This window comes from Leucoraja erinacea, chromosome 23 (genome assembly GCF_028641065.1).
Source record: "Leucoraja erinacea ecotype New England chromosome 23, Leri_hhj_1, whole genome shotgun sequence".
Lineage (NCBI taxonomy): Eukaryota > Metazoa > Chordata > Chondrichthyes > Rajiformes > Rajidae > Leucoraja > Leucoraja erinaceus.
This window is the reverse complement of record NC_073399.1, coordinates 23581277-23606346: the sequence shown is the minus strand read 5'-3', so window position 1 is coordinate 23606346 and position 25070 is coordinate 23581277. Positions and strand designations below refer to the sequence as shown.

The following is a 25070-nucleotide window of genomic DNA, read 5'->3' as shown; positions in this document are numbered from 1 at the left end:
CACCAGTCCCTGCCTCTGCCCATTGCCCTTCCTAACTGTAACCCAGTTTTCTGTCTCCCGTGGTCTTGGAGTGATCACCTCCCTGTATCTCCTTTCTATGACCTCCTCGCTCTCCCTGAGCAGACAGAGGTCATCGAGTTGCTGCTCCAGGTTCCTAACACGGTCCCTTAGGAGACCCATCTCGACACACCTGGCGCAGATGTGGACATCTTGAGGGCACTCAGACTCCATGACCTCCCACATCTGACATCCAGAACAGTAAACTGCCCTGGCCCTCATTCTCCCCCTTATCCGAATACAATAAAGCCTTACCCGGGATACAAGCCAATCAGCTGCTTCCTCTGGTCCTCTTCCATCAATCAGAGGCTTCCACCAGACTCCTTCTCTGGAAGTGAGATGGAACGTTGCAGATTTGGGTAACTCCTCCTCGCACCAACTGCTCCCCGGGCCTCTAGAAGCAAGCCCCGCGCTGTTTTTATACTCACAGCTCCACTTGGTTTGTTTGGATTCTTAAAAGATTCTTCTCTAGTGTTTTTGGCCACAGGACCACTCCATTCACCAGGAAGTGCATTTCTCAGAACATCTCTTATTCTGCCTGGGTAGATTGCAGACTATTGGTATAAACATTGAATTTTCCCAATTTCAGGTAGCCCACACGCCCAGTGTTCTTTTCTCAGACCCACTTTTCCAGCTAGGTTCCTTCTCCCATTGTTTGTGTTTCCCATCCCCTTTCATTCCCCCCACTTGGTTCCATCTGCTGATCATCCCCTGGCCTTATCGAGTTACACCTATCACCAGTTTCTATCCCACCCCTCTATGGACTAAACATTGGCAATTTTTTTCTCTTCCCTCTCAGTCCTATGGCAAGGTCTCCACCTGAAATGTTAACATGCACCTTTTGCCTCCACAAATGCGGTTTGACCCGCTAGGTTCTTCCAGCATTTTTGTGTTCTACATCTGTAATCATCTCACTATGAGATTAGCTACAGAATTTCTACATTATAATAGTGACCATCCTCCCAAAATAAAATAATTGGTACTTGTTCTCTTCCAATGTACTACCAGCTGGCCTCTTGTTTTCTAGCCTCCACAGACTTGAACTCAAGTAAATTAATATTTGCAAAAGTATTGAACGTATTCTTGTTATAAAGCTGAGCAGATAGCTTTGAAAACATCTTTCTGTATTTTGTTTATTGACTTGCGGAATAGATGTAGCAAATTGTAAGAACAGGAAATACAAGTGTGACTGGACGATTCAAATCCTTATGTAATAAAATGAAACTGCAGATGATGGTTTATGCCAAAGATAGGTACAATATGCTGGAGTAACCCAGCAGGTCAGGCAACACATGTGGAGAAAATGTGACCTTTCTTCAAACTGTGGAGATGCCAGCTGACCTGCTGAGTTACTCCAGCATTTTGAGTATCTATTCAAACTTGCTCCTTCACCAATCAAGGCAACATAGTGTATCTCTTTGCACGCTCTCTTCGGCACAACCACATCTCATGGAACGGTGAACAGAACTGTAGGCATTATGCAGTCTGATCAGTGTTCTTTCTGTAGATGCAACATAATTTTCCACGCCCTGACTTATGAAGAAGGCACATTTTGGATTGGCTCAAGTATTGAAAAACTTTGAAACAGAAAAAGCTGGAAATAGCTGGCTAGGCATGTGGAATGAAGACTTCGTCATCATTGGAGACATTAATATGTGCATTTGATTTACTCATTAGCGTGAGGAAAATATTTCAATTTCATAAGAAAAACATTGTTACAACACAGAGGGCTGGGGTGGTTATTTGGCCCATCAATTCCTTGTTGCCAACATTTACTTTTTACTTATTTCCCCGTATTATTATGTTGTACCAGGGTTATGGAAACCCTTGTGGCATTGGATAACATTTAGGAGATTGGGCGAATGAGACAGCTATGCCAAAGAGTTGGTATAACCTTACCGAGCTGAATGACCCAGGTGCCTATTTAAATGCAGGAAGGTCTCGACCCGAAACGCCACCCATTCCTTCTATCCAGAGATGCTGCCTGAGTTACTCCAGCATTTTGTGTCTTATCTTCGGTGTCAACCAGCATCTGCAGTTCCTTCCCACACAGGGTTGAACCCCCCCCCCCCCCCCGCAGCCAATGTGCTGAGGACCTCCACACTAGAGGGCGCGCTGGCGGCCGCTGCGCTGCTGGCGGTGATCATGCTGCGGCACCTGGGCTGCGCCACCCGATCAGTCCACAGCTTGCGCCGGGCGGCAAGCTTAACCCGGAGTGCAACGGGGAATAGGCCACGGGCCTTGACAGCGGCAGCGGGGACATCGCGCAGGTAAACCCAATGACAACGTCCAAAAGGGCGCGGACGCCAGGATTCTGGTGAACTCCTGTTGTGGTGTCGGTTCTGTTGTGGTGAACTGGGTGGTCTCGAATCTTCTGAACGGCTGCGCTGCCTCATGGGAATTGTAGTTCAGTTGGAGCGACGCTTGCGCAGCAGGGCTGCCTGGACTATAAGTCCCAGGGGTCTGGGGCCGGGACTTCCCCTCCTCCTGAAGAAGGGTTTCGCCTCCTCGTCTGAAGAAGGGTTTCGGCCCGAAACGTCGCCTATTTCCTTCGCTCCATAGATGCTGCTGCACCCGCTGAGTTTCTCCAGCATTTTTGTGTACCTCTCCTCCTCCCAGTTCTCCCACAATTGAGGCAGGTGAAGCATGTGGGAAAGAACTGCAGATAGACACAAAAAGCTGTCGTAACTAAGCGAGACAGGCAGCATCTCTGGAGAGAAGGAACGGGTGATGTTTCGGGTCGAGACCCTTCTTCCTCCCTACCTACCTATGTCCAAGACACCTCACACCTTCCAAACAACCCCGACATCATCATCAAACCCGCCGACAAGAGAAGTGCCCTGGGAGTCTGGCGTGCTGACCTCAACCGCACTGAGGCCAGGCTGCTTGCTCCTGTCCCACTGAATTAATTTTCACATACCTCGACTCCATCCTCCCCCCCCCCCCCCCCCCCGTCCAATCCCTCCATACTTATGTCCCTCCATACACGCCCTTCGGTCAGTCCGAAGACGGGCCTCGACCTGAAACGTCAGCCATTTCTTCTATCTGGAGGTGAAGTGTATCCTGGATAGCACAGTGGGGCTGAAGAGGTACTTGACCATAGCCGTGAGCACTGGCTCGCCCCAAGGCTGTGTCCTAAGCCCCCTGCTGTTTAGTCTGCTTACACACGACTGTACTGCTAGACTCAATAACAACTTCATCAACAACTTCGCTGATGACACAACAGTGGTGGGTCTCATCAGTGACAATGATGAGTCGGCGTACAGGATGGAGGTGGAGCTGCTCACAGGATGGTGCAAATCCCACAACCTCATTCTCAACGTGGGAAAAACTAAGGAGATGGTGGTTGACTTCAGGAGGGCGGGAAAAAAACACCATTCACCTCTGCACATCGATGGAGCTGATATGGAAAGGGTCAGCAGCGTGAAGTTCCTAGGACTCCACCTGTCAGATGACCTGATGTCCACAACCAACACCACAGCACTGGTCAAGAGAGCCCAGCAGCGACTACACCCTCTCCGAAGACTACGTAAAGCAGGTCTCCCCACTACACATCTACGAACTTTTTATAGGGGGACAGTCGAGAGTACATTAACCAACGGCATCACTTCCTGGTTCGGGAGCTGCAAGGCGTACGAACGGCACCAACTTGACAGGATTGTGAAGACCGCCAGCAGGATTATTGGTGCTCCACTCCCTTTCTTGCTGGACATATACAGGAAGAGATGTATCAACAGAGCCATCTCCATCATCAAAGACCCCTACCACCCATCGCATCACATATTCTCCATCCTGCCATCTGGGAAGAGGTACAGAAGCATTAGCTGCAAAACCAGCAGGATGCTCCTCAGCTTCTTCCCGCAGGCTGTAAGACTGATAAACGGACTTAGCCCCCTGCCAAAGTATCGCGCAGCAACCGATCAACCTGGACACACTGCAGCAGCTGTCGATCGGAACGCCTGTTGATGTTTAGTAGAGAGTAGAGTGTTTAATTTAATTTGTTCATGATATATGTATTTTTATTTCTATTTACCTGTTGTTATTTGTACTGCACACTGAATGGACACTGGTTGAGCAACGTTTTTTTGTTTCCTCTGGGTATGTGAGTACTCAGGAAATGACAATAAAGATATACTGATACTGATACCACAGTCTATATGAACTTTTTAATCATCGGACCACGTGCCTCTGTAAAACCCATGGATGAGATTCCCCCAGTTGGAATTTTGCCTTTAAGAATTAGTGCAATTTGACAGATATCAGGAACTGCAGATACTTGCACCTTGAGCAAAACACAAAGTTCTGGAGGATCTCAGCGAGACAGACAGCATCCGAGGAGGAAACCAGTCTGAAGAAGGATTCCCCTCCCAAAAGGTCATCTGTACATTCTCTCCAAAGATGTTGCCTGACCTGTTAAGTTCTTCAAGCACTATTTTTGCTTGAGTGCTTACTGTTTGGCCTCTTTGGCTGGATGAACATTATTCCATTGGATGTGGTCTTTCAGTGTTTAATGTTCTTGGGAGTGTCTTTGGCTGAGCATTGTCATTTAAAATTAGAAGAGATTGTGAATATTGGCCACAGAGGGCAAGGAGTTTCATCTTGGAGGAGCTGGTTGTCATTGGGAGAAAGGAAAGTCAATAGGTGCAGGAGTAGGCCATTCGGCCCTTCGAGCCTGCACCGCCATTCAATATGGTCATGGCTAATCATCCAACTCGGTATCCTGTACCTGCCTTCTCTCCATATCCCCTGATCCCTTTAGCCACAAGGGCCACATCTAACTCCTTCTTAAATATAGCCAATGAACTGGCCTCAACTACCTTCTGCGGGAGAGAATTCCAGAGATTCACCACTCTCTGTGTGAAAAAGGTTTTCTTCATCTCGGTCCTAAAAGATATCCCCCTTATCCTTAAACTGTGACCCCTTGTTCTGGACTTCCCCAACATCGGGAGCAATCTTCCTGCATCTAGCCTGTCCAACCCCTTAAGAATTTTGTAAGTTTCTATAAGATCCCCCCTCAATCTTCTAAATTCTAGCGAGTACAAACCGAGTCTATCCAGTCTTTCTTCATATGGATGTCCTGACATCCCAGGAATCAGTCTGGTGAACCTTCTCTGTACTCCCTCTATGGCAAGAATGTCTTTCCTCAGATTAGGAGACCAAAACTACGCAATACTCCAGGTGTGGTCTCACCAAGACCCTGTACAACTGCAGTAGAACCTCCCTGCTCCTATACTCAAATCCTTTTGCTATGAATGCTAACATACCATTCGCCTTCTTCACTGCCTGCTGCACCTGCATGCCTACTTTTAATGACTGGTGTACCATGGCACCCAAGTCTCGTTGCATCTCCCCCTTTCCTAATCGGCCACCATTCAGATAATAATCTATTTTCCTGTTTTTGCCACCAAAGTGGATAACCTCACATTTATCCACATTATACTGCATCTGCCATGCATTTGCCCACTCACCCAGCCTATCCAAGTCACCTTGCAGCCTCCTAGCACCCTCCTCACACCTAACACTGCCCCCCAGCTTCATGTCATCCGCAAACTTGCAGATGTTGCATTCAATTCCCTCGTCCAAATCATTAATATATATCGTAAATAACTGGGGTCCCAGAACTGAGCCTTGCGGTACCCCACTAGTCACTGCCTGCCATTGTGAAAAGGACCTGTTTACTCCTACTCTTTGCTTCCTGTCTGCCAGCCAGTTCTCTATCCACATCAATACTGAACCCCCAATACCGTGTGCTTTAAGTTTGTATACTAATCTCTTATGTGGGACCTTGTCGAAAGCCTTCTGAAAGTCCAGATATAACACATCCACTGGTTCTCCCTTATCCACTCTACTAGTTACATCCTCGAAAAATTCTATAAGATTCGTCAGACATGATTTGCCCTTCATAAATCCATGCTGACTTTGTCCAATGATTTCACCACTTTCCAAATGTGCTGCTATCCCATCTTTAATAACTGATTCTAGCAGTTTCCCCACTACCGACGTTAGACTAACTGGTCTGTAATTCCCCGTTTTCTCTCTCCCTCCCTTTTTAAAAAGTGGTGTTACATTAGCTACCCTCCAATTCTCAGGAACTACTCCAGAATCTAAAGAGTTTTGAAAAATTATCACTAATGCATCCACTATTTCTGGGGCTACTTCCTTAAGTACTCTGGGATGTAGCCTATCTGGCCCTGGGGATTTATCGGCCTTTAATCCATTCAATTTAGCTAACACCACTTCCCGGCTAACCTGGATTTCACTCAGTTCCTCCATCTCATTTGACCCCCGGTCCCCTGCTATTTCCGGCAGATTATTTATGTCTTCCTTAGTGAAGACAGAACCAAAGTAGTTATTCAATTGGTCTGCCATGTCCTTGTTCCCCGTTTCTGACTGCAAGGGACCTACATTTGTTTTAACTAATCTTTTTCTCTTCACATATCTATAAAAGCTTTTGCAGTCAGTTTTTATGTTCCCTGCCAGTTTTCTTTCATAATCTATTTTCCCTTTCCTAATAAAGCCCTTTGTCCTCCTCTGCTGGTCTCTGAATTTCCCCCAGTCCTCTGGTAGGCTGCTTTTTCTGGCTAATTTGTACGCTTCATCTTTTAGAAACATAGAAACATAGAAAGTAGGTGCGAGAGCAGACCACCAGGTCCATCGAGCCCGCACCGCCATTCGCTCATGGCTGAACACTAAACAGACACACTTACCCACAAACAGTAGACACAAGACACAGAACACAAGACACTACCCTCCCCTTTATACCGCTATCACCCCTCTCCACCCCAAGAACCTCGTGATCTCCTGGGGGAGGCAAAAAACCGGATAAAAACCCAGGTCCAATTCGGGAAAAAAATCCGGGAAATTCCTCTCCGACCCCAATCTAGGCGATCGACACTTGTCCAGGAGATCACTCAGGTCTTACTATACTAACCATACCTAGGTCCATATCCCTGCCCTCTCCCCGTAGCCCCTTATCCCCTTGGCAGCTAAAAAACCATCTATTTTAGTCTTAAATATATTTAAAGTTTCTGCTTCCACTGCTCCCTGGGGCAGTGAATTCCATAAATTAACCACCCTCTGGGTGAAGAAGTTCTTCCTCATCTCAGTTTTAAAAGAGCCCCCCCTTATTCTGCAAATATGTCCCCTAGTTCTAGTTTCCCCGATCATTGGGAACATCCTCGGTGCATCCACCCGATCAAGGCCCCTCACGATCTTATATGTTTCAATGAGATCGCCTCTCATTCTTCTAAACTCCAAAGAGTAGAGTTCCAGCCTACTTAACCTTTCCTCATATGTCAATCCCCTCATTGCAGGAATTAATCTTGTAAACCTTCGCTGCACTGCCTCCAGGGCTAGTACATCCTTTCTTAAGTATGTTTTGATACTATCCCTGATTTCCCTTGTGATCCACGGATGCACTACCTTCCCTGATTTATTTTTTTGCCAAACTGGGATGAACAATTGTTGTAGTTCATCCATGCAGTCTTTAAATGCCTTCCATTGCATATCCACCGTCAACCCATTAAGAATCAATCGCCAGTCTATCTTGGCCAATTCACGTCTCATACCCTCAAAGTTACCTTTCTTTAAGTTCAGGACCCTTGTTTCTGAATTAACGATGTCACTCTCCATCCTAATGAAGAACTCAACCATATTATGGTCACTCTTGCCCAAGGGGCCATGCACAACAACACTGCTAACTAACCCTTCCTCATTACTCAATACCCAGTCTAGAATAGCCTGCTCTCTCGTTGGTTCCTCTACATGTTGGTTTAGAAAACTATCCCGCATACATTTCAAGAAATCCTCTTCCTCAGCACCCTTGCCAATTTGATTCACCCAATCTATATGTAGATTGAATTCACCCATTATAACCTGTTTTATCTCTGATCCTATGAAGTGTCAGTGGAGGTTTCTGTCCTATGACATTGGCTGAATCTTCAGAGAACAGAATCACCAAATGGGTAAAAATTAAATTAGCATAATCGATAAGTGAGTTTGGTATTCCGACTGCGCATGCCCAGGTCATAGGTCACTGGTGATAAACATTCTTGGCAGCTAAGCTGCTGCGTGTTTACAGATCTGCGTTTCATCTGTAGTCAGGATCGAACCGGGTCTCCGGCGCTGCAAGCACTGTTGAATTGCTACTGGAGTTAGGGACACTATTTCTCTCTTCTCCACTGGTCCATGCAGAAATCTCAGCAGTGACAATTTAATGAATCACGGTCTGGTCCCGCTGAGCCTGGGTGTATGGGTTCCATTCTCACTCGGGCTGCCCTCCCGGGTTATACAGGGTTATTATACATGGGCGAACCACGCACCCCCCTCCTGTGTAACCCCAGGAGGCAGATTTGTGAGCGGAGTCTCAATACCGTCCCTGTACCATCCCTGTCCATCCCTGTCCAGGGCAGCCGGAGATGTCCAGGGTGACAGCGCGGAGAAGAAGCGCTAACTCCAGCTCAACTCTGCTCCAACCCCCGAGGAACCCGTTCCCCGACGGGCCGGGGACAGTCAGCTGCACCTCTCGCCTTATCCAGTGGCTGTTGGTTAGCTTCCTCGGTGCTGGCGAAAGCCGAGAACCAGTCATCAACGGGGATATACACAAAATGCTGCAGTAACTCAGCGGGTCAGGGAACATCTCTGGAGTCTCGACCCGAAATGTCATTTATTCCTTTTCTACAAAGATGCTGCCTGTCCCGCTGAGTTACTCCAGCACGTTGTGTCTATCTCCGGTGTAAACCAGGATCTGCAGTTGCTTCCTACAGAGTGACGCCAGTCCGCAGGTAAAGGCGAGGCGGCAGGGAGACAGATGGGGAGACGGATGGGGAGAGTGGAACTTGCTATCGAGGCTTCACTGCAGGTCCCGGACACCCCATCTCCACAAGAACTCCCCGGCGCTAGGACAATCCCCCCACCCTCCCAAGACTGGAGGGAGGGTCTGGGGGACATTGCCTGCCTCTGCAACCAACGTGCAAACTCCAGCAAACCATGAAATGTTAAGCTGAACACATCTGTAAGCAAAACACAAACACGCACGTTTTTCACTCCCCTTCTCTCTCCCCCACCTCTCATTGTTTCTCCGCCGGTCCAGTCTCTCCCCGTCTCCCCGTTGCATCTGCCCCCTCTCTTTCGCTGTTACGCCCCGCTCTCCCGCTACCTGGCACGACCGTTCGCTTTTTTTTCTCAAATGAACTTTGACAAATTCCATGATTCATTGCGTTTTTCAGAACACTGAACTCAATAATAATACAGTGCCCTCCATAATGTTTGGGACAAAGACCCATTATTTATTTATTTGCCTCCTTATTTTTTATACATTTAGGTTTCACCATGTAGAAATATCAGCTGTGTTTATACATAGTCCACCCTTTGCTGTTTATCAACATGAGGACCAAAGTTGTGCCAATGAAAGTCAAATAAGCCATTATGAGACTGAGAAATAAGAATAAAACTGTTAGAGATATCAGCCAAACCTTTGGCTTACCAAAATCAACTGTTTGGGACATCATTAAGAAGAAAGAGAGCACTGGTGAACTCACTAATTGCAAAGGGACAGCAGAGCTCGAAATTAACGGTTGCCCAGGTGCCAATGGCGACCTAAAGTCCCGCCGGGCAACCTAAAAGCCGTGTAATTTTGCCCGGCTTGGCAAGTGCCTGGAACACCTATCGTTCAACTTTTTTAAATGTTTTTATTTATTTATTAGAAGTACAATGTTACAGTAGTACACACCACATATATCTTATTACATTTGTTGTACCCCTTCCTTTTTTGAGCTTTAAGAAAGATAGAAATAAAGGAAGTAAGGAAAGTGAGACGTGATAGTGCGAGAAAGTGTTGAAAAAAAAAGCCCATTAGAAAAAGTGTTAGAGAAGAAAGTTAAGAAATAGACCGTAGAAAAGAAAGACAGAAAGAGAAACAATTGCTCTATTATAAAAAAACACGCAAAAAGGGATATACCAACTTCATATTTTTCATCCCCCATTACCAGATCCTGACACCATTTATTTTTTAAATTACTGTTGCACCTTATACTTGTAGTAAGTCAATAAATGCAGACCACGTCTTTTGGAAGTGGCCTGCTTTGCCTGCAAGGAGGAGTCTCATAGCTTCCAGGTGTAATGTTTCGAACATATTCAACTCTGAGTGGGCTCTCCATCTCTCTCTCTCTGTCACTCTCCGTCCCCACCCGCTATCCGTATCCAGGCCCCCAGTTCTCCGCTCTCCGCCCGCTCCTCATCCGCCGGCACGGTCGGCCGCCTTGCACATGCGCACTGCCACGGCCTGCACATCCTCTCGCTGCACATGCGCACAACCGCGGACTGCACATCATCGGCCGTGGTTGTGCCCATGTGCCGCCTTGCACATGCGCACTGCCACGGCAACTGGTCGGTGCCGACCACTTTCTCCCTCCCTTTGCATTGTGGGTGTTCTGGACGCCATTGCTGTCCGGTCGCCACCTCGCAGCGACTGCTGAAAGCCAACACACAATCACTCCCTGGAGCAAGAGTAACTCCCTGGAATTACATTTGCTTCGTGATTTCCTGGTCCTCCAAAAATATTCAAATGGAATTTAAACTGGAGTGGAACCTCCACCACCAAACTCCAACTTGGGAAAATAACAGCCTATTGCACTTTATCTGTTTATTTATTGTGTATATGTATGGTCTATGGTTTATAAACACAGTGAACTTTTGTCTCCTGTTCTGTATTATGTTTACATATTCTGTTGTGCTGCAGCAAGCAAGAATTTCATTGTCTGGCCATGAAAGGTCGGATTCAGAATGGGAGGGGGATTTGAAGTGCTGAGCCACCGGGAGATAAGGTTGGTTATTGTGAACTGAGCGGAGGTGTTCGGCGAAGTGATCGCCAAGCCTACGCTTCGTCTTACCGATGTAGAGCAGTTGACACCTAGAGCAGCGGCTGCAATAGCTGAGGTTGGAGGAGGTGCAGGTGAACCTCTGCCACATCTGGAAAGACTGCTTGGATCCTTGAATGGAGTCAAGGGGGGAGATAAAGCGACAAATGTAGCATTTCCTGTGGTTGCAAGGGAAAGTGCCAGGAGAGGGGGTAGTTTGGGTGGGAAGGGACGAATTGATCAGTGAGTTACGGAGGGAGCGGTCTCTGCAGAAAGCAGACAGGGGAGCAAATGTGAAGATGTGGCCAGTGGTGGGATCCCGTTGGTAGACAAACATGCTGGAGAAAATCAGCGGGTGAGGTAGCATCTATGGAGCGAAGGAAAAGGTGACCGGGTCAAGACCCTTCTTCAGACTGATGTCGGGGGGGGGGGGGGGGGGAATGAAAGAAAGGAAGAGGCGGAGACAGTAGGCTGTGGGAGAGCTGGGAATGGGAGGGGAAAGAGGGAGAAAACAAGGACTACCTGAAATTGGAGAAGCCAATGTTCATACCGCTGGGGTGTAAACTACCCAAGCGAAATATGAGGTGCTGTTCCTCCAATTTGCAGTGGGCCTCACTCTGGGCATGGAGGAGGCCCAGGACAGAAAGGTCGGATTCGGAATGGGGGGGGGCGTTGAAGTGCTGAGCCACCGGGAGATCAGGTTAGTTATTGTGAACTGAGTGGAGGTGTGCAAAGCGATCGCCAAGCCTGCGCTTGGTCTCACCGAGGTTGATCATACGCTGATTAATCCAACCACATTTTTGTTTGGAAGTGGAAAGAAATAATATAAATTGCATCCATTGCAACTTGTAAAAAGAGTTGAGATACTGTATTATAATTTTGCTGCATGTCATTGTGGTATATATCATGTCTTGATTGGTGAACATGTTTAGTTTGTGACTTTATTTGAAGCAGAAATAATATATGAATGCTTCATTGAGCATAATTCTGACTGGTAACTATGCACTTCGTCCGAGCACATTATTGTACGCATCATGCAAACCGTCTTAAATGACCACCTAAACTGTCATTTGGCAACCTAAAAAGCTGCCTAGGTTGCCCGGCTAGAAACAGAAAAAAGGTTAAGTGAGAGCCCTGGACTGGCAGACCAAGGAAGACCTCCACAGCTGGCGACCGAAAAATTATTTCTATAATAAAGAAAAATTCCCAAACACCTGTCCTCCAGATCAGAAACACTCTTCAGGAGTCAAGTGTGGATTTGCTAATGACCACTGTCTGCAGAAGACTTCGTGAACAGAAATACAGAGGCTTTGGTCCTCATGTTGATAAACAGCAATAAAAGTTTCCAAAGGTGGTGGATAGAGTGGAAGAAAGACTAGGTGCTGAGAGCTCTCTTATATCTGAATTAAGGAGGCAATTAAACATACCTGAGCAATTACAAACGCCTAACATTATGGTGCCCTGAAATGGGGGGACTATGTATAAAGACAGCTGTAATTTCTACATGGTGAAACCAAAATCTATAAAAATACCCTTTAATAAAATCTGACAATGTGCACTTTAACCACATGTGATTTTACTATTACTAATCTCAAATTGTGGAGTACAGAGGCAAATAAAATAAATGCTGCGTCTTTGTCCCAAACATTATGGAGGGCATTGTATTCTATAATGAACTGCTAGAGGTGATGGTAGAGGCAGATCCAATTACAACATTTAAAAGATATTCAGACAGTTATTTTGATAGGAAAGGCACAGGTGGATACAGGCATAGAGCAGGCAAATGGGATTAGTTTAGACAGACATCGCAATCTGCATAGAAAATTGGGCTGTTTCTGTGCTGTATGATTTTATGATTCATGAGATAATTTTAGACTAGAAAGATGAAAGTGCTGGTTACTTGACCAGATGTCCATCCAGAAGTTCTTCTACCATTGCAGCAAGAAGGACCTTGGAGTTGGTTGAAGGCATTAAAGGGGCTGGAAATCTTTGTAGTTGTACTGGTGTGGAATTAAAAATTTGAGGTTTGATCAAAGGGAAGAAGATTAACTTGCGGGTAGAGAGGAAACTATCAATAAACAAAATAATCTTCCTATACCTGTACTCCAAAGTGCTCCTTGCTTTTGTGAACCAATGACATTCTTGCCTTCAGACAAATCTTGATGGTGGGACAATCATCCAAATTATGATAGTTAAATAATCCATCTTCTTGCCTGTGCTCTTACCTGCTAGGAAGGCTAGAGTTTAATTTGAAATTTTGCGAATGTCAGCCTTTCAAACAAACATAGAAACATAGACAATAGGTGCAGGAGTAGGCCATTCGGCCCCTTGAGCCAGCACCGCCATCTAATGTGATCATGGCTTATCATCTACAATCAGTACCCCGTTCCTGCCTTCTTCCCATATCCCTTGGTTCCACCAGCCCTAAGAGCTCTATCTAACTCTCTTTTGAATGCATCCAATGAATTGGCCTCCACTGCCTTCTGAGGCAGAGAATTCCACAAATTCACAAATCTGGGTGAAAAAGTGTTTCCTCATCTCAGTTCTAAATGGCCTACCCCTTATTCTTCAACTGTGGCCCCTGGTTCTGGACTCCCCCAACATTGGGAACATGTTTCCCACATCTAGCTTGTCTAACCCTTAATAATTTAAAATGTTTCCATAGAATATCCTCTCATCCTTCCAAATTCCAGTGTATACAAGCCTAGTCATTCCATTCTTTCATCGTATGACAGTCCCTCCATCCTGGGAATTAACCTTGTGAACCTACGCTGCACTTCCTCAATAGCAAGAATGTCCTGCCTCAAATTAGATCAAAACTGCACACAGTACTCCAGGTATGGTCTCACTAGGGCCCTGTACAACTGCAGAAGCACCTATTTGCTCCTATACTCAAATCCCCTTGTTATGAAGGCTCCCCAATAGTCACTGCCTGCCATTCTGAAAGGGACCCATTAATTCCTAATCTTTGTTTCCTGTCTGCTAACAAATTTTCCATCCATGTCAATATCCTAATGTGAGAGTACAGAGGAGATTTACTAGAATGTTGCCTGGGTTTCAGCAACTAAGTTACAGAGAAAGGTTGAACAAGTTAGGGCTTTATTCTTTGGAGCGCAGAAGGTTAAGGGGGGACTTGATAGAGGTCTTTAAAATGATGAGAGGGATAGACAGAGTTGACGTGGATAAGCTTTTCCCACTGAGAGGAGGGAAGATTCAAACAAGGGGACATGACTTGAGAATTAAGGGACAGAAGTTTAGGGGTAACATGAGGGGGAACTTCTTTACTCAGAGAGTGGTGGCGTGTGGAATGAGCTTCCAGTGAAGGTGGTGGAGGCAGGTTCGTTTTTATCGTTTAAAAATAAATTGGATAGTTATATGGACTGAAAAGGAATGGAAGGTTATGGTCTGAGCGCAGGTATATGGGACTAGGGGAGAATACGTGTTTGGCACGGACTAGAAGGGTCGAGATGGCCTGTTTCCGTGCTGTAATTGTTATATGGTTATATGGTTAATACCATGTGCTCTATAGTTGCCCACTAATCTTCTGTGCGGGACCTTATCAAAGGCCATGAAAGACCTCTGGGGAAAGAATCGAGAGGAAAACCCTAGTGTTGGCAGGATTTGTGAATCATAAACTGCAAGGTTGTCCATTCCTTCCAAGTTTGCTGAATTTACCAGATGCAATATCTTGTATACCAAATGTTAATATTAACTGGTCTTACTTTTATTACTTGCTTCATCCCTAATCATGATTACTAGGGTTCATCCCCGTGTCCTTTATTGTTGGAATTTACCATGTGCTTTTGTGCAAAACATGGATAAGTTGCCAATTGGTAAACTGTGGATTGCTAAATAAAAAAGTAATTGTAATGATGGTCTGGATAAATTTAGCAAACTGTTTACATTGTTGGCTCCATAATCCCTAAACTTGTATAATAGCCAATGCTTTGACAATCTGATATTGAATATCCATCTTCAAATGCAGCACGTGCTCTTTGTTTTACTTTGTTCTGGATGTGGTGGAATAACTTGCATTGGTTGACTTTATATTTAGTCTCTTTGAAGTCATAACAGTATCAATCATATCACTTCCCAATCTCCGAAAAGTCTCAAAAAGTCTGCAGAAAGAAAGAGAGTTGAATTGTATGATTGCCGATGTAAAGGCTTTAAATGCTGCTAAACTACAGATCTTTATAAATTCTCTCAATTGATTTCTGTCAGTTAGAAACATTGAAAATAGGTGCAGGAGCCCATTCGGCCCTTTGATCCAGCACCATCATTCAATGTGATGATGGCTGATCCTACCTTGTTCCTACCTTCTCCCCATATCCCTTGATTCCGCTAGACTTAAGAGCTCTATCTAACTCTCTTATGAATGCATCCAGTGAATCGGCCTCCATGCCTTCTGAGGCCGAGATTTCCACAAATTCACAAATCAGGGTGAAAACATTTTTCTTCATCTCAGTTATAAATGGCTCACCCCTTATTCTTAAACTGTGGCCCCTGCTTTTGGACTCCCCCAACATCGGAAACATCTTTCCTGCATGTAGCATGTCCAATTCCTTAATAATTTTATATGTTTCTGAAAGATACCCTCTCATCCTTCTAAATTCCAGTGAATACAAACCCGGTCGTTCCATTCTATCATCGTATGACACTCCCGCCATCCCGGGAATTAACCTTGTGAACCTACTGCACTCCCTCAATAGCAAGAAAGTTATGTTATACGTCTTCTCTTTTATTTTTATACTGTCCTTGACTTCCCTTGTCATCCACGGTCGTCTCTTACTCCCCTTAGAGTCTTTCTTCCTCTTTGGAATGAAATGATCCTGCATCATCTGGATTATTCCCAGAAATACCTGCCATTACTGTTCCACTGTCATCCCTGCTAGGGTCCCTTTCCAGTCAACTTTGGCCAGCTCCTCCGTCATGCCCCCATAGTCCCCTTTGTTCAACTACATGCTGACGCTTCCGATTTTACCTTCTCCCTCTCAAATTGCAGATTAAAACTCATCATATTATGGTCACTCCCTCCTAATGGTTCCTATACCTTGAGTTCCCTTATCAAATCCGGTTCATTACATAACACTAAATCCAGAATTGCCTTCTCCCTGTTAGGCTCCAGTACAAGCTGCTCTAAGAATCCATCTCGGAGGCACTCTACACTACAAACTCCTTTTCTTGGGGTCCAGTACCAACCTGATTTTCCCAATCTACATGCATGTTGAAATCTCCCTTAGCCACCGTAGCATTACCTTTGCTACATGCCAATTTTAACTCCTGTATCAATTTGCACCATATATCTAGGCTACTGTTTGGGGGCCTGTAGGTAACTCCCATTAGGATCTTTTTACCCTTACAAATTCTCAGTTCTATCCACAATGACTCTATATCTACTGATTCTATGTCACCCCTCGCAAATGACTGAATTTCATTCCTTACCAACAGAGCTACCCCACCCCCTCTGCCCACCTGTCCCGTCTTTTCGTTAGGACACATACCCCTGAATATTCAGTTCCCAGCTCTGATTCTCTTGCAGCTATGTCTCTGTAATTCCCACAACATCATACTTACCAATCTCTAGCACATCCACTTAATTTCTTATACTTTGCGCATTGATAATAGTATAACATTTTTAATTTTGTATTCACCTCCCCTCTCACACCAGTTCCTATTTCACCTCTTATTCCTTCTTGGTTCTTGGTTTCTTGGTCCTTTAAAATATTCCAAATGGAATTTAAACTGGAGATGGTGAAGGGAGGGCTTAAGTCAGAAGGGGTTATTGGGAAGAAAGAGCTACTTTAAATTTAGTTGCATCTGGTTGGGTAACTATAGTAGGGTGGAGATTATTCCATGCTTTAATTGTGCGGGGGAAGAACGAATTGCTGTACACATCTGTCTTTGTAGCTGGGATCACAAATTGGATGGAAAGCCCTCGTCTGCTCCTAATTGGTTTGGATTTGGTGTAGGTTTTGTAATTTATGTCGAGCTGACCATTTAACATTTTGTAAAAACAGGTCAAACGGTGAGCTTCACGTCTGTCTTGGAGAGGGTTCCACCCCAGAGAATTCAGAAGTTTGGTGACACTCGCTTCTCTCTCATAGGTGTTAGTAACAAATCGAGCTGCCTGTCTTTGGATACGTTCGAAGGAAGAAATGTTTTTATTTGTGTATGGGTCGCATGCTGCAACTGCGTAGTCCAAATGAGGTCTAACGAGGGTGAAGTATAGCTTCTCCTTGACAGAAGTTGAACAATGATGAAAGTTGCGCCTCAGAAAGTTTAGGACACCCGTTGCTTTCACCGTTGCATGATGAGTCTGACCATTCCAACCATTCTTGAACTTTTCGTCCCATTAATTTGGGTGTCTTTCGTAACTTTTGCTGTACTCTCTTTCTCTATAACTCCATCCTTATACAGGTGCACAACCTTTTATCCGAAGATCCAAATAACGAAAACCTCCGAATAGCGACATTTTTTCAGTCCTTGAAAAAAGGTCCTTGAAAACGTTCACGGAGGGCGGCCCGCAGAGGTGACAGAGGAACCTCCGGTCGGTCCTCGAAGAAAGGGGAACTAAATCCCCATCCATAAAAGAGAAGGTGAGGGTATATTGCGCGGGAGGGTTAATAATTGACAATATGCTGCTGTCTGCCCGCTGAGTTAAAAAAGTTCCCACGGTAGACTCACGATACACAGTGTATCGTGAGTCTTGCGTGGGAACTTTTTTAACTCAGCGGGCAGGGAGCTGCAGATTGTCGCTCCCTTCAGTTTCACCCCACCTACACCCCTCTGCTTCCCGGCCATGTGTGTGACCCCTTCCCTCCCCTCTCCAGCTCCCCGCCCATTGCACCGGCGTGGGGGCTTTGCACTGTCTTCACGTCGGCAATGCCAGTCACCGGAGACGTCAGGACCAACGGGACACCGACCCCCAGGCCCACTGCAAGCACGGAGATCCCAGAGACCCACAGCCAGCAGCAGCCCAGCCCCGTTCCAACTCCAGAGGAAAACTGCGAACTAGCGGGAGACATCGAGACCACCAGGAGCCGCTCCCCGATGGGCCGCTACGGCGACAAGTGGCAGTTCGCCCACAGCCCGAGCTGTGCCCCCTCATCGGGACACCGACCCCCAGGCCCACTGCAAGCACGGAGATCCCAGATCAGCAACTCCAGCCCAGCCCCGCTCCAACTCCAGAGGGGCAGAAACTGATGGTGCGCAAGGTGCGTCTTGTTCTTGAGGTCGCGCAGCTCGGGCTGTGGGCGAACTGCCACTTGTCGCCGTAGCGGCCCATCGGGGAGCGGATTCCTCTGGAGTTGGGGGTGGGGGGGAGGGGGAGGGGGGTATTGTGCTGTTTGATCGCCCCCTGCTATCCCAGGGACAGGGAAACAGGACGTTCACCGAGGGCGGCCCGCAGAGGTGACAGCGGAACCTCCGGTCGGTCCTCGACGAAAGGGGAACTAAATCCCCATTCATAAAAGAGAAGGTGAGGGTACATTGACCGGGAGAGTAGGAATCCCAAGACAAAGTTGAGTGAGCGTTCACCGAGGGTGGCCCGCAGAGGTGACAGCGGAACCTCAGGTCGGTCCTGGAAGAAAGGGGAACTAAATCCCCATCCATAAAAGAGAAGGTGAGGGTATATTGCGCGGGAGGGTTAATAATTGACAATATGCTGCTGTCTGCCCGCTGAGTTAAAAAAATTCCCACGGTAGACTCACGATACACAGTGTATCGTGAGTCTTGCGTGAGAACTTTTTTATCTCAGTGGGCAGGGAGCTGCAGATTGTCGCTCCCTTCAGTTTCACCCCACCTACACCCCTCTGCTCCCCCGCCATGTGTGTGACCCCTTCCCTCCCCTCTCCAGCTCCCCGCCCATTGCACCGGCGTGGGGGCTTTGCACTGTCTTCACGTCGGCAATGCCAGTCACCGGAGACGTCAGGACCAACGGGACACCGGCCCCCAGGCCCACTGCAAGCACGGAGATCCCAGAGACCCACAGCCAGCAGCAGCCCAGCCCCGTTCCAACTCCAGAGGAAAACTGCGAACTAGCGGGAGACATCAAGACCACCAGGAGCCGCTCCCCGATGGGCCGCTACGGCGACAAGTGGCAGTTCGCCCACAGCCCGAGCTGTGCCCCCTCATCGGGACACCGACCCCCAGGCCCACTGCAAGCACGGAGATCCCAGATCAGCAACTCCAGTCCAGCCCCGCTCCAACTCCAGAGGGGCAGCTGCTGCTGGTGCGCAAGGTGCGTCTTGTTCTCGGGCTGTGGGCGAACTGCCACTTGTCGCCGTAGCGGCCCATCGGGGAGCGGATTCCTCTGGAGTTGGGGGTGGGGGAGGGGGGTATTGTGCTGTTTGATCGCCCCCTGCTATCCCAGGGACAGGGAGACAGGACGTTCACCGAGGGCGGCCCGCAGAGGTGACAGCGGAACCTCCGGTCGGTCCTCGACGAAAGGGGAACTAAATCCCCATTCATAAAAGAGCAGGTGAGGGTACATTGACCGGGAGAGTAGGAATCCCAAGACAAAGTTGAGTGAGCGTTCACCGAGGGTGGCCCGCAGAGGTGACAGCGGAACCTCGGATCGGTCCTGGAAGAAAGGGGAACTAAAAAGAGAAGTGGAGGGTATATTGCGCGGGAGGGTATATCGCCTACCTGGAAGAAACCAGACATTTTTTCCAGGATGTCGTCTGCACACCAAAGCTCACGTTTGGCGTCTCTGCTGCACACGGATATAAGAGTGTGAAAATGTCGCCTTAGGCCGCCTTAGGGCATGAAGCCCCACTAGGGTGACATGAGTGCGGGAGGTGATTCAATGCTGCGGTCACATTTACAAATTCAGGAATTAATTCAACACACTGCATTTCATACAGACATTCATTCTGCAAGAAAAAAACTACACTGAAGACTCAAACTCGCGACCGAGGAACTGCCGGGATCAAGGCGCAAACTCGCGACCTTGCGGATATGAGCCGGGCACTCTACCACTGAGCCAGCCATTAAAATTTACGCTAAAAAATTTCCATTCCGAAGACCGACAAATTCCAAATTACGAACAGTGTCTGGTCCCAAGGCTGTCGGATAAAAGGTTGTGCACCTGTACTCCCAATTTGTCAACCCACTCCTCCCCACTATTTAGTTTAAACCCACCCGTTTGGCACTAGCAAACCTTTCATCTCATCTCAACGTATGTGGGGTTTTTTTAATGGTGGAATCATCCGTTTGTCCCAAAATTGGCTTGGAAATCTTCAATTTTGCTGAAAATAATTAGCCTCTGCCTTCCTTGCCAGGAGCGATTCAGAATTATTTTACCACTCAAATGCTGTTTGCATTAGCAGAGAATCCAAAATATTTACAATAGGCAAAAAGTACAATTTTGTAATTAAAACCAGAAATTGTTGGCAATAGAAGGTCGAGTGGCAGCTGTGATAATTCTGGTTGATGATTATAACTGACGCAAAGCCATCAATCAGAAAGCTCCACAGATGTTGCAAATTTTTTTCAATTTTTATTTTTAGTTCTGAGCACCAGCATCTCAGGTTTTTTGCTAAGGTGTTTACATATAATGGTGTCCCTTGATTGAATCAAGTTATGTGGGCTACCTTATGCTTTCTTTGGATATCAATGCTGTATTCCAAAATTAGGAAAGTAAGTTATGATAAAATGTACTTAAATATAATTGGCTATTATCATGTAATGGAGAGAGATTTTCTGCTTGAATCAACAGGACCTATCCCAGGAGAGGTCTTGGAAGGACAATTTTTCTAAGCATGGCAACAGGAGGCAGTGAGGAGCCACCATCTTCATCGGGCCGAAAGAGACACTCCAATCGGTTGATCCATGAGAAGTCCTCTTACTTGTTGCAACATGCACATAACCCTGTGGACTGGTAATCAAGCAGCACGTTATACATCTCAGTGGAAATGGTTGGAAATTATATCTGACATGTTGGGAGATTTAAAATAATGTTATTTGTGATTATGATGAGCATCAATTCTGCACATTATTCTGCGCATCTATCTAATTGTATAATAATGATTTGGACGAGGGGATTGAAGGCTGTGTGACAAAGTTTGCGGATGATACGAAAATAGGTGGAGGGGCAGGTAGTGTACAGAAAGCAGGAATTCTGCAGAAGGGCTTAGATAGGTTGGGGGAGTGGGCAGAAAAGTGGCAGATGGAATATAGTATAGCAAAGTGTGGAGTCATGCATTTTGGTAGTAGGAATAAAGGCATAGACTATTTTATAAATGGTGTGAGATTCCAGAAATCGGAGGTGCAAAGGGACTTGGAAGTGCTGGTGCAGGATTCCCAAAAAGTTAATCTGCAAGTCGAATCAGTAGTAAAGAAAGCAAACTCGATGCTAGCATTTATTTCAAGAGGGCTTGTATACAAAAACAGGGATGTAATGTTGAGGGTACACAAAAATGCTGGAGAAACTCAGCGGGTGCAGCAGCATCTATGGAGCGAAGGAAATAGGCAACATTCCATATAACCATATAACAATTACAGCACGGAAACAGGCCATCTCGGCCCTACAAGTCCGTGCCGAACAACTTTTTTTTCCCTAGTCCCACCTGCCTGCACTCATACCATAACCCTCCATTCCCTTCTCATCCATATGCCTATCCAATTTATTTTTAAATGATACCAATGAACCTGCCTTCACCACTTCCACTGGAAGCTCATTCCACACTGCCACCACTCTCTGAGTAAAGAAGTTCCCCCTCATATTACCCCTAAACTTCTGTCCCTTAATTCTGAAGTCCTGTCCTCTTGTTTGAATCTTCCCTATTCTCAAAGGGAAAAGCTTTTCCACATCAACTCTGTCTATCCCTCTCATCATTTTAAAGACCTCTATCAAGTCCCCCCTTAACCTTCTGCGCTCCAGAGAATAAAGACCTAACTTATTCAACCTATCTCTGTAACTTAGTTGTTGAAACCCAGGCAACATTCTAGTAAATCTCCTCTGTACTCTCTCTATTTTGTTGACATCCTTCCTATAATTGGGCGACCAAAATTATACACCATACTCCAGATTTGGTCTCACCAATGCCTTGTACAATTTTAACATTACATCCCAGCTTCTATACTCAATGCTCTGATTTATAAAGGCTAGCATACCAAAAGCTTTCTTTACCACCCTATCTATATGAGATTCCACCTTCAAGGAACTATGCACAGTTATTCCCAGATCCCTCTGTTCAACTGTATTCTTCAATTCCCTACCATTTACCATGTACGTCCTATTTTGATTTGTCCTGCCAAGGTGTAGCACCTCACATTTATCAGCATTAAACTCCATCTGCCATCTTTCAGCCCATTTTTTCAAATGGCCTAAATCACTCTGTAGACTTTGGAAATCCTCTTCATTATCCACAATCTTGGTATCATCTGCATACTTACTAATCCAATTTACCACACCTTCATCCAGATCATTGATGCACATGACAAACAACAAAGGACCCAACACAGATCCCTGAGGCACCCCACTAGTCACCTGCCTCCAACCCGATAAACAGCCATCCACCATTACCCTCTGGCTTCTCCCATTCAGCCACTGTTGAATCCATCTTGCTATTCCTGCATTTATACCCAACAGTTGAACCTTCTTAACCAACCTTCCATGAGGAACTTTGTCAAAGGCCTTATAGACAACATCCACTGCTTTACCCTCGTCAATTTCCCTAGTAGCCTCTTCAAAAAATTCAAGAAGATTAGTCAAACATGACCTTCCAGGCACAAATCCATGTTGACTGTTCCTAATCAGACCCTGTTTATCCAGATGCTTATATATATTATCTCTAAGTATGTTTTCCATTAATTTGCCCACCACTGAAGTCAAACTAATAGGTCTATAATTGCTAGGTTTACTCTTAGAACCCTTTTTAAACAATGGAACAACATGCGCAGTACGCCAATCCTCGGGGATTATTCCCGTTTCTAATGACATTTGAAATATTTCTGTCATAGCCCCAGCTATTTCTACACTAACTTCCCTCAATGTCCAAGGGAATATCCTGTCAGGACCTGGAGACTTATCCACTTTTATATTTTTCAAAAGTGTCAGTACTTCTTTTACTTTGAACCTCATAGTATCCATAGCTACTCTACTAGTTTCCCTTACCTCACATAATTCAATATCCTTCTCCTTGGTGAATACCGAAGAAAAACAATTGTTCAATATCTCCCCCATCTCTTTTGGCTCTGCAGATAGCTGTCCACTCTGTCTCTCCAATGGACCAATTTTATCCCTCGTTATCGTTTTGCTATTAATATAGCTGTAGAAACCCTTTGGATTTACTGGGCCAAAACCCTTCTTCAGACTGATGGGGGGAGAAGGAAGGAAAAAGTGAGGAGGAGGAGCCCGAGGGCGGTGGATGGGAGGACACAGCTCGAGGGTTAAGGAAGGGGAGGAGACAGCAAGGGCTAGCAAAACTGGGAGAATTCAACGTTCATGCCATCCGGACGCAAGCAACCCAGGCGGAATATGAGGTGCTGTTCCTCTAATTTCCGGTGTTGCTCACTCTGGCAATGGAGGAGACCCAGGACAGAGAGGTCGGATTGGGAATGGGAGGGGGAGTTGAAGTGCTGAGCCACCGGGAGTTCAGGTAGGTTATTGTGGACTGAGCGGAGGTGTTCGGCGAAACGATCGCCCAACCTCCGCTTAGTCTTCCCGATGTAAATCAGCTGACATCTAGAGCAGCGGATGCAGTAGATGAGGTTGGAGGAGATACAGGTGAACCTTTGTCGCACCTGGAATGACTGCTTGGATCCTTGAATGGAGTCGAGGGGGGAGGTGAAGGGACAGGTGTTGCATTTCTTGCGGTTGCAACGGAAAGTGCCCGGGGAGGGGGTGGTACGGGAGGGAAGGGAAGAATTGACAAGGGAGTTGCGGAGGGAGCGGTCTTTGCGGAAGGCAGACGTAGGGGGAGATGGGAAGATGTGGCGAGTGGTGGGGTCACGTTGGAGGTGGCGGAAATGGCGGAGGATTATTTGTTGTATTTCCCGGCTGGTGGGGTGAAAGGTGAGGACTAGGGGGACTCTGCCCTTGTTGCGAGTGCGGGGATGGGGAGAGAGAGCAATGTTGCGGGGTATGGATGAGACCCTGGTGCGAGCCTCATCTATGGTAGCGGAGGGGAATCCCCGTTCCCTGAAGAACGAGGACATTTCCGATGTCCTGGTGTGGAACGTCTCATCCTGGGAGCAGATGCAGCGTATGCGGAGGAATTGGGAGTAGGGGATGTTGAGGCTCTTTAAGACGCTGGTAAGGATGCATTTGGAATATTGTGAGCAATTTTGGGCACCATCTCTGAGTCCTATTATTTATGACATCTGTTATGAGGAGCTGCGTGTTATGTGGACAAACCCTCTCACTATTTAGTTCCTTGAGGTAGGTTAGCAATTGATCAAACATTTTCCCCAGTCTCTTGTATTGTACATCATAGAGATTCATCCAAGTTTAAGTCTGAAATATACTCATACGTATTTTTTAAGCAGTTGGGGAAAAATGGAAATGCTTGCTTTTTCTCTCTAGCACTCTTGTCATAGTAATCGATGCTGTGGATGATGTTTTGTATGGAGGCATTTTGCGTATTTTTTTGGTTACAATTCTGCATACTTTCTGATCAGCTTACAGCGTAGATGAACAAGGCACATTAGAGAGCTGCAAGTTGTCCTGTATAGTGTTGGCTCATTGAGAAATTATTTTACCCTTATTTTCTTTGTTTTTTTACTTGGCCTGCCCCAACTTCTGCCAGGCATGACATGGTGGGGTTTGAACTGTGGCTAGTACACTCATATGGTGTATGCTTATGTTGTGACCAATGTAGGAAAAAAGGAGTTGTTGAAAATTAAGTCTAAGTCTAAAGCTTACCATCCATTATGCTGGCAACTGAATGATTAAAAGGCCTGTCTCACGAGCATGCGACTGCATGCGGCAAGCACGACCTAACGTGGTTGCTTGAGCCGTACGGCCTCGCGGGGCCAGTCCCACTTCGATCGTCGGAGCCGTATGGAGTTGTGCGGAGCTGGTCCCGAAATCGCGCGGGGCTCCGAATAACTGACACTGTCCAAACATTCCGCGCGGCAACGGCCTGCCGGCCCGCAGCCGCATTGAGGCCTTACGCACTGCCTCGATGGGCGTGCGCAGCGTCTCGACGCCGT

At 46.4% G+C, this 25070-nt stretch overlaps 1 protein-coding gene across 1 annotated transcript in view; it reads left to right on the top strand.

Annotated features, from left to right (window-relative positions):
* The first annotated feature begins 2165 nt into the window (after window positions 1-2165).
* Window positions 2166-25070, top strand: part of spata20 (spermatogenesis associated 20) — a 338661-nt gene continuing 315756 nt past the window's right edge. The window contains exons 1-2 of the mRNA XM_055654097.1: window positions 2166-2327; window positions 20632-20793. Coding sequence (XP_055510072.1) covers window positions 2203-2327; window positions 20632-20793 — 287 coding nt within the window. The 5' untranslated portion in view covers window positions 2166-2202. The remainder of the gene's footprint in view (window positions 2328-20631; window positions 20794-25070) is intronic.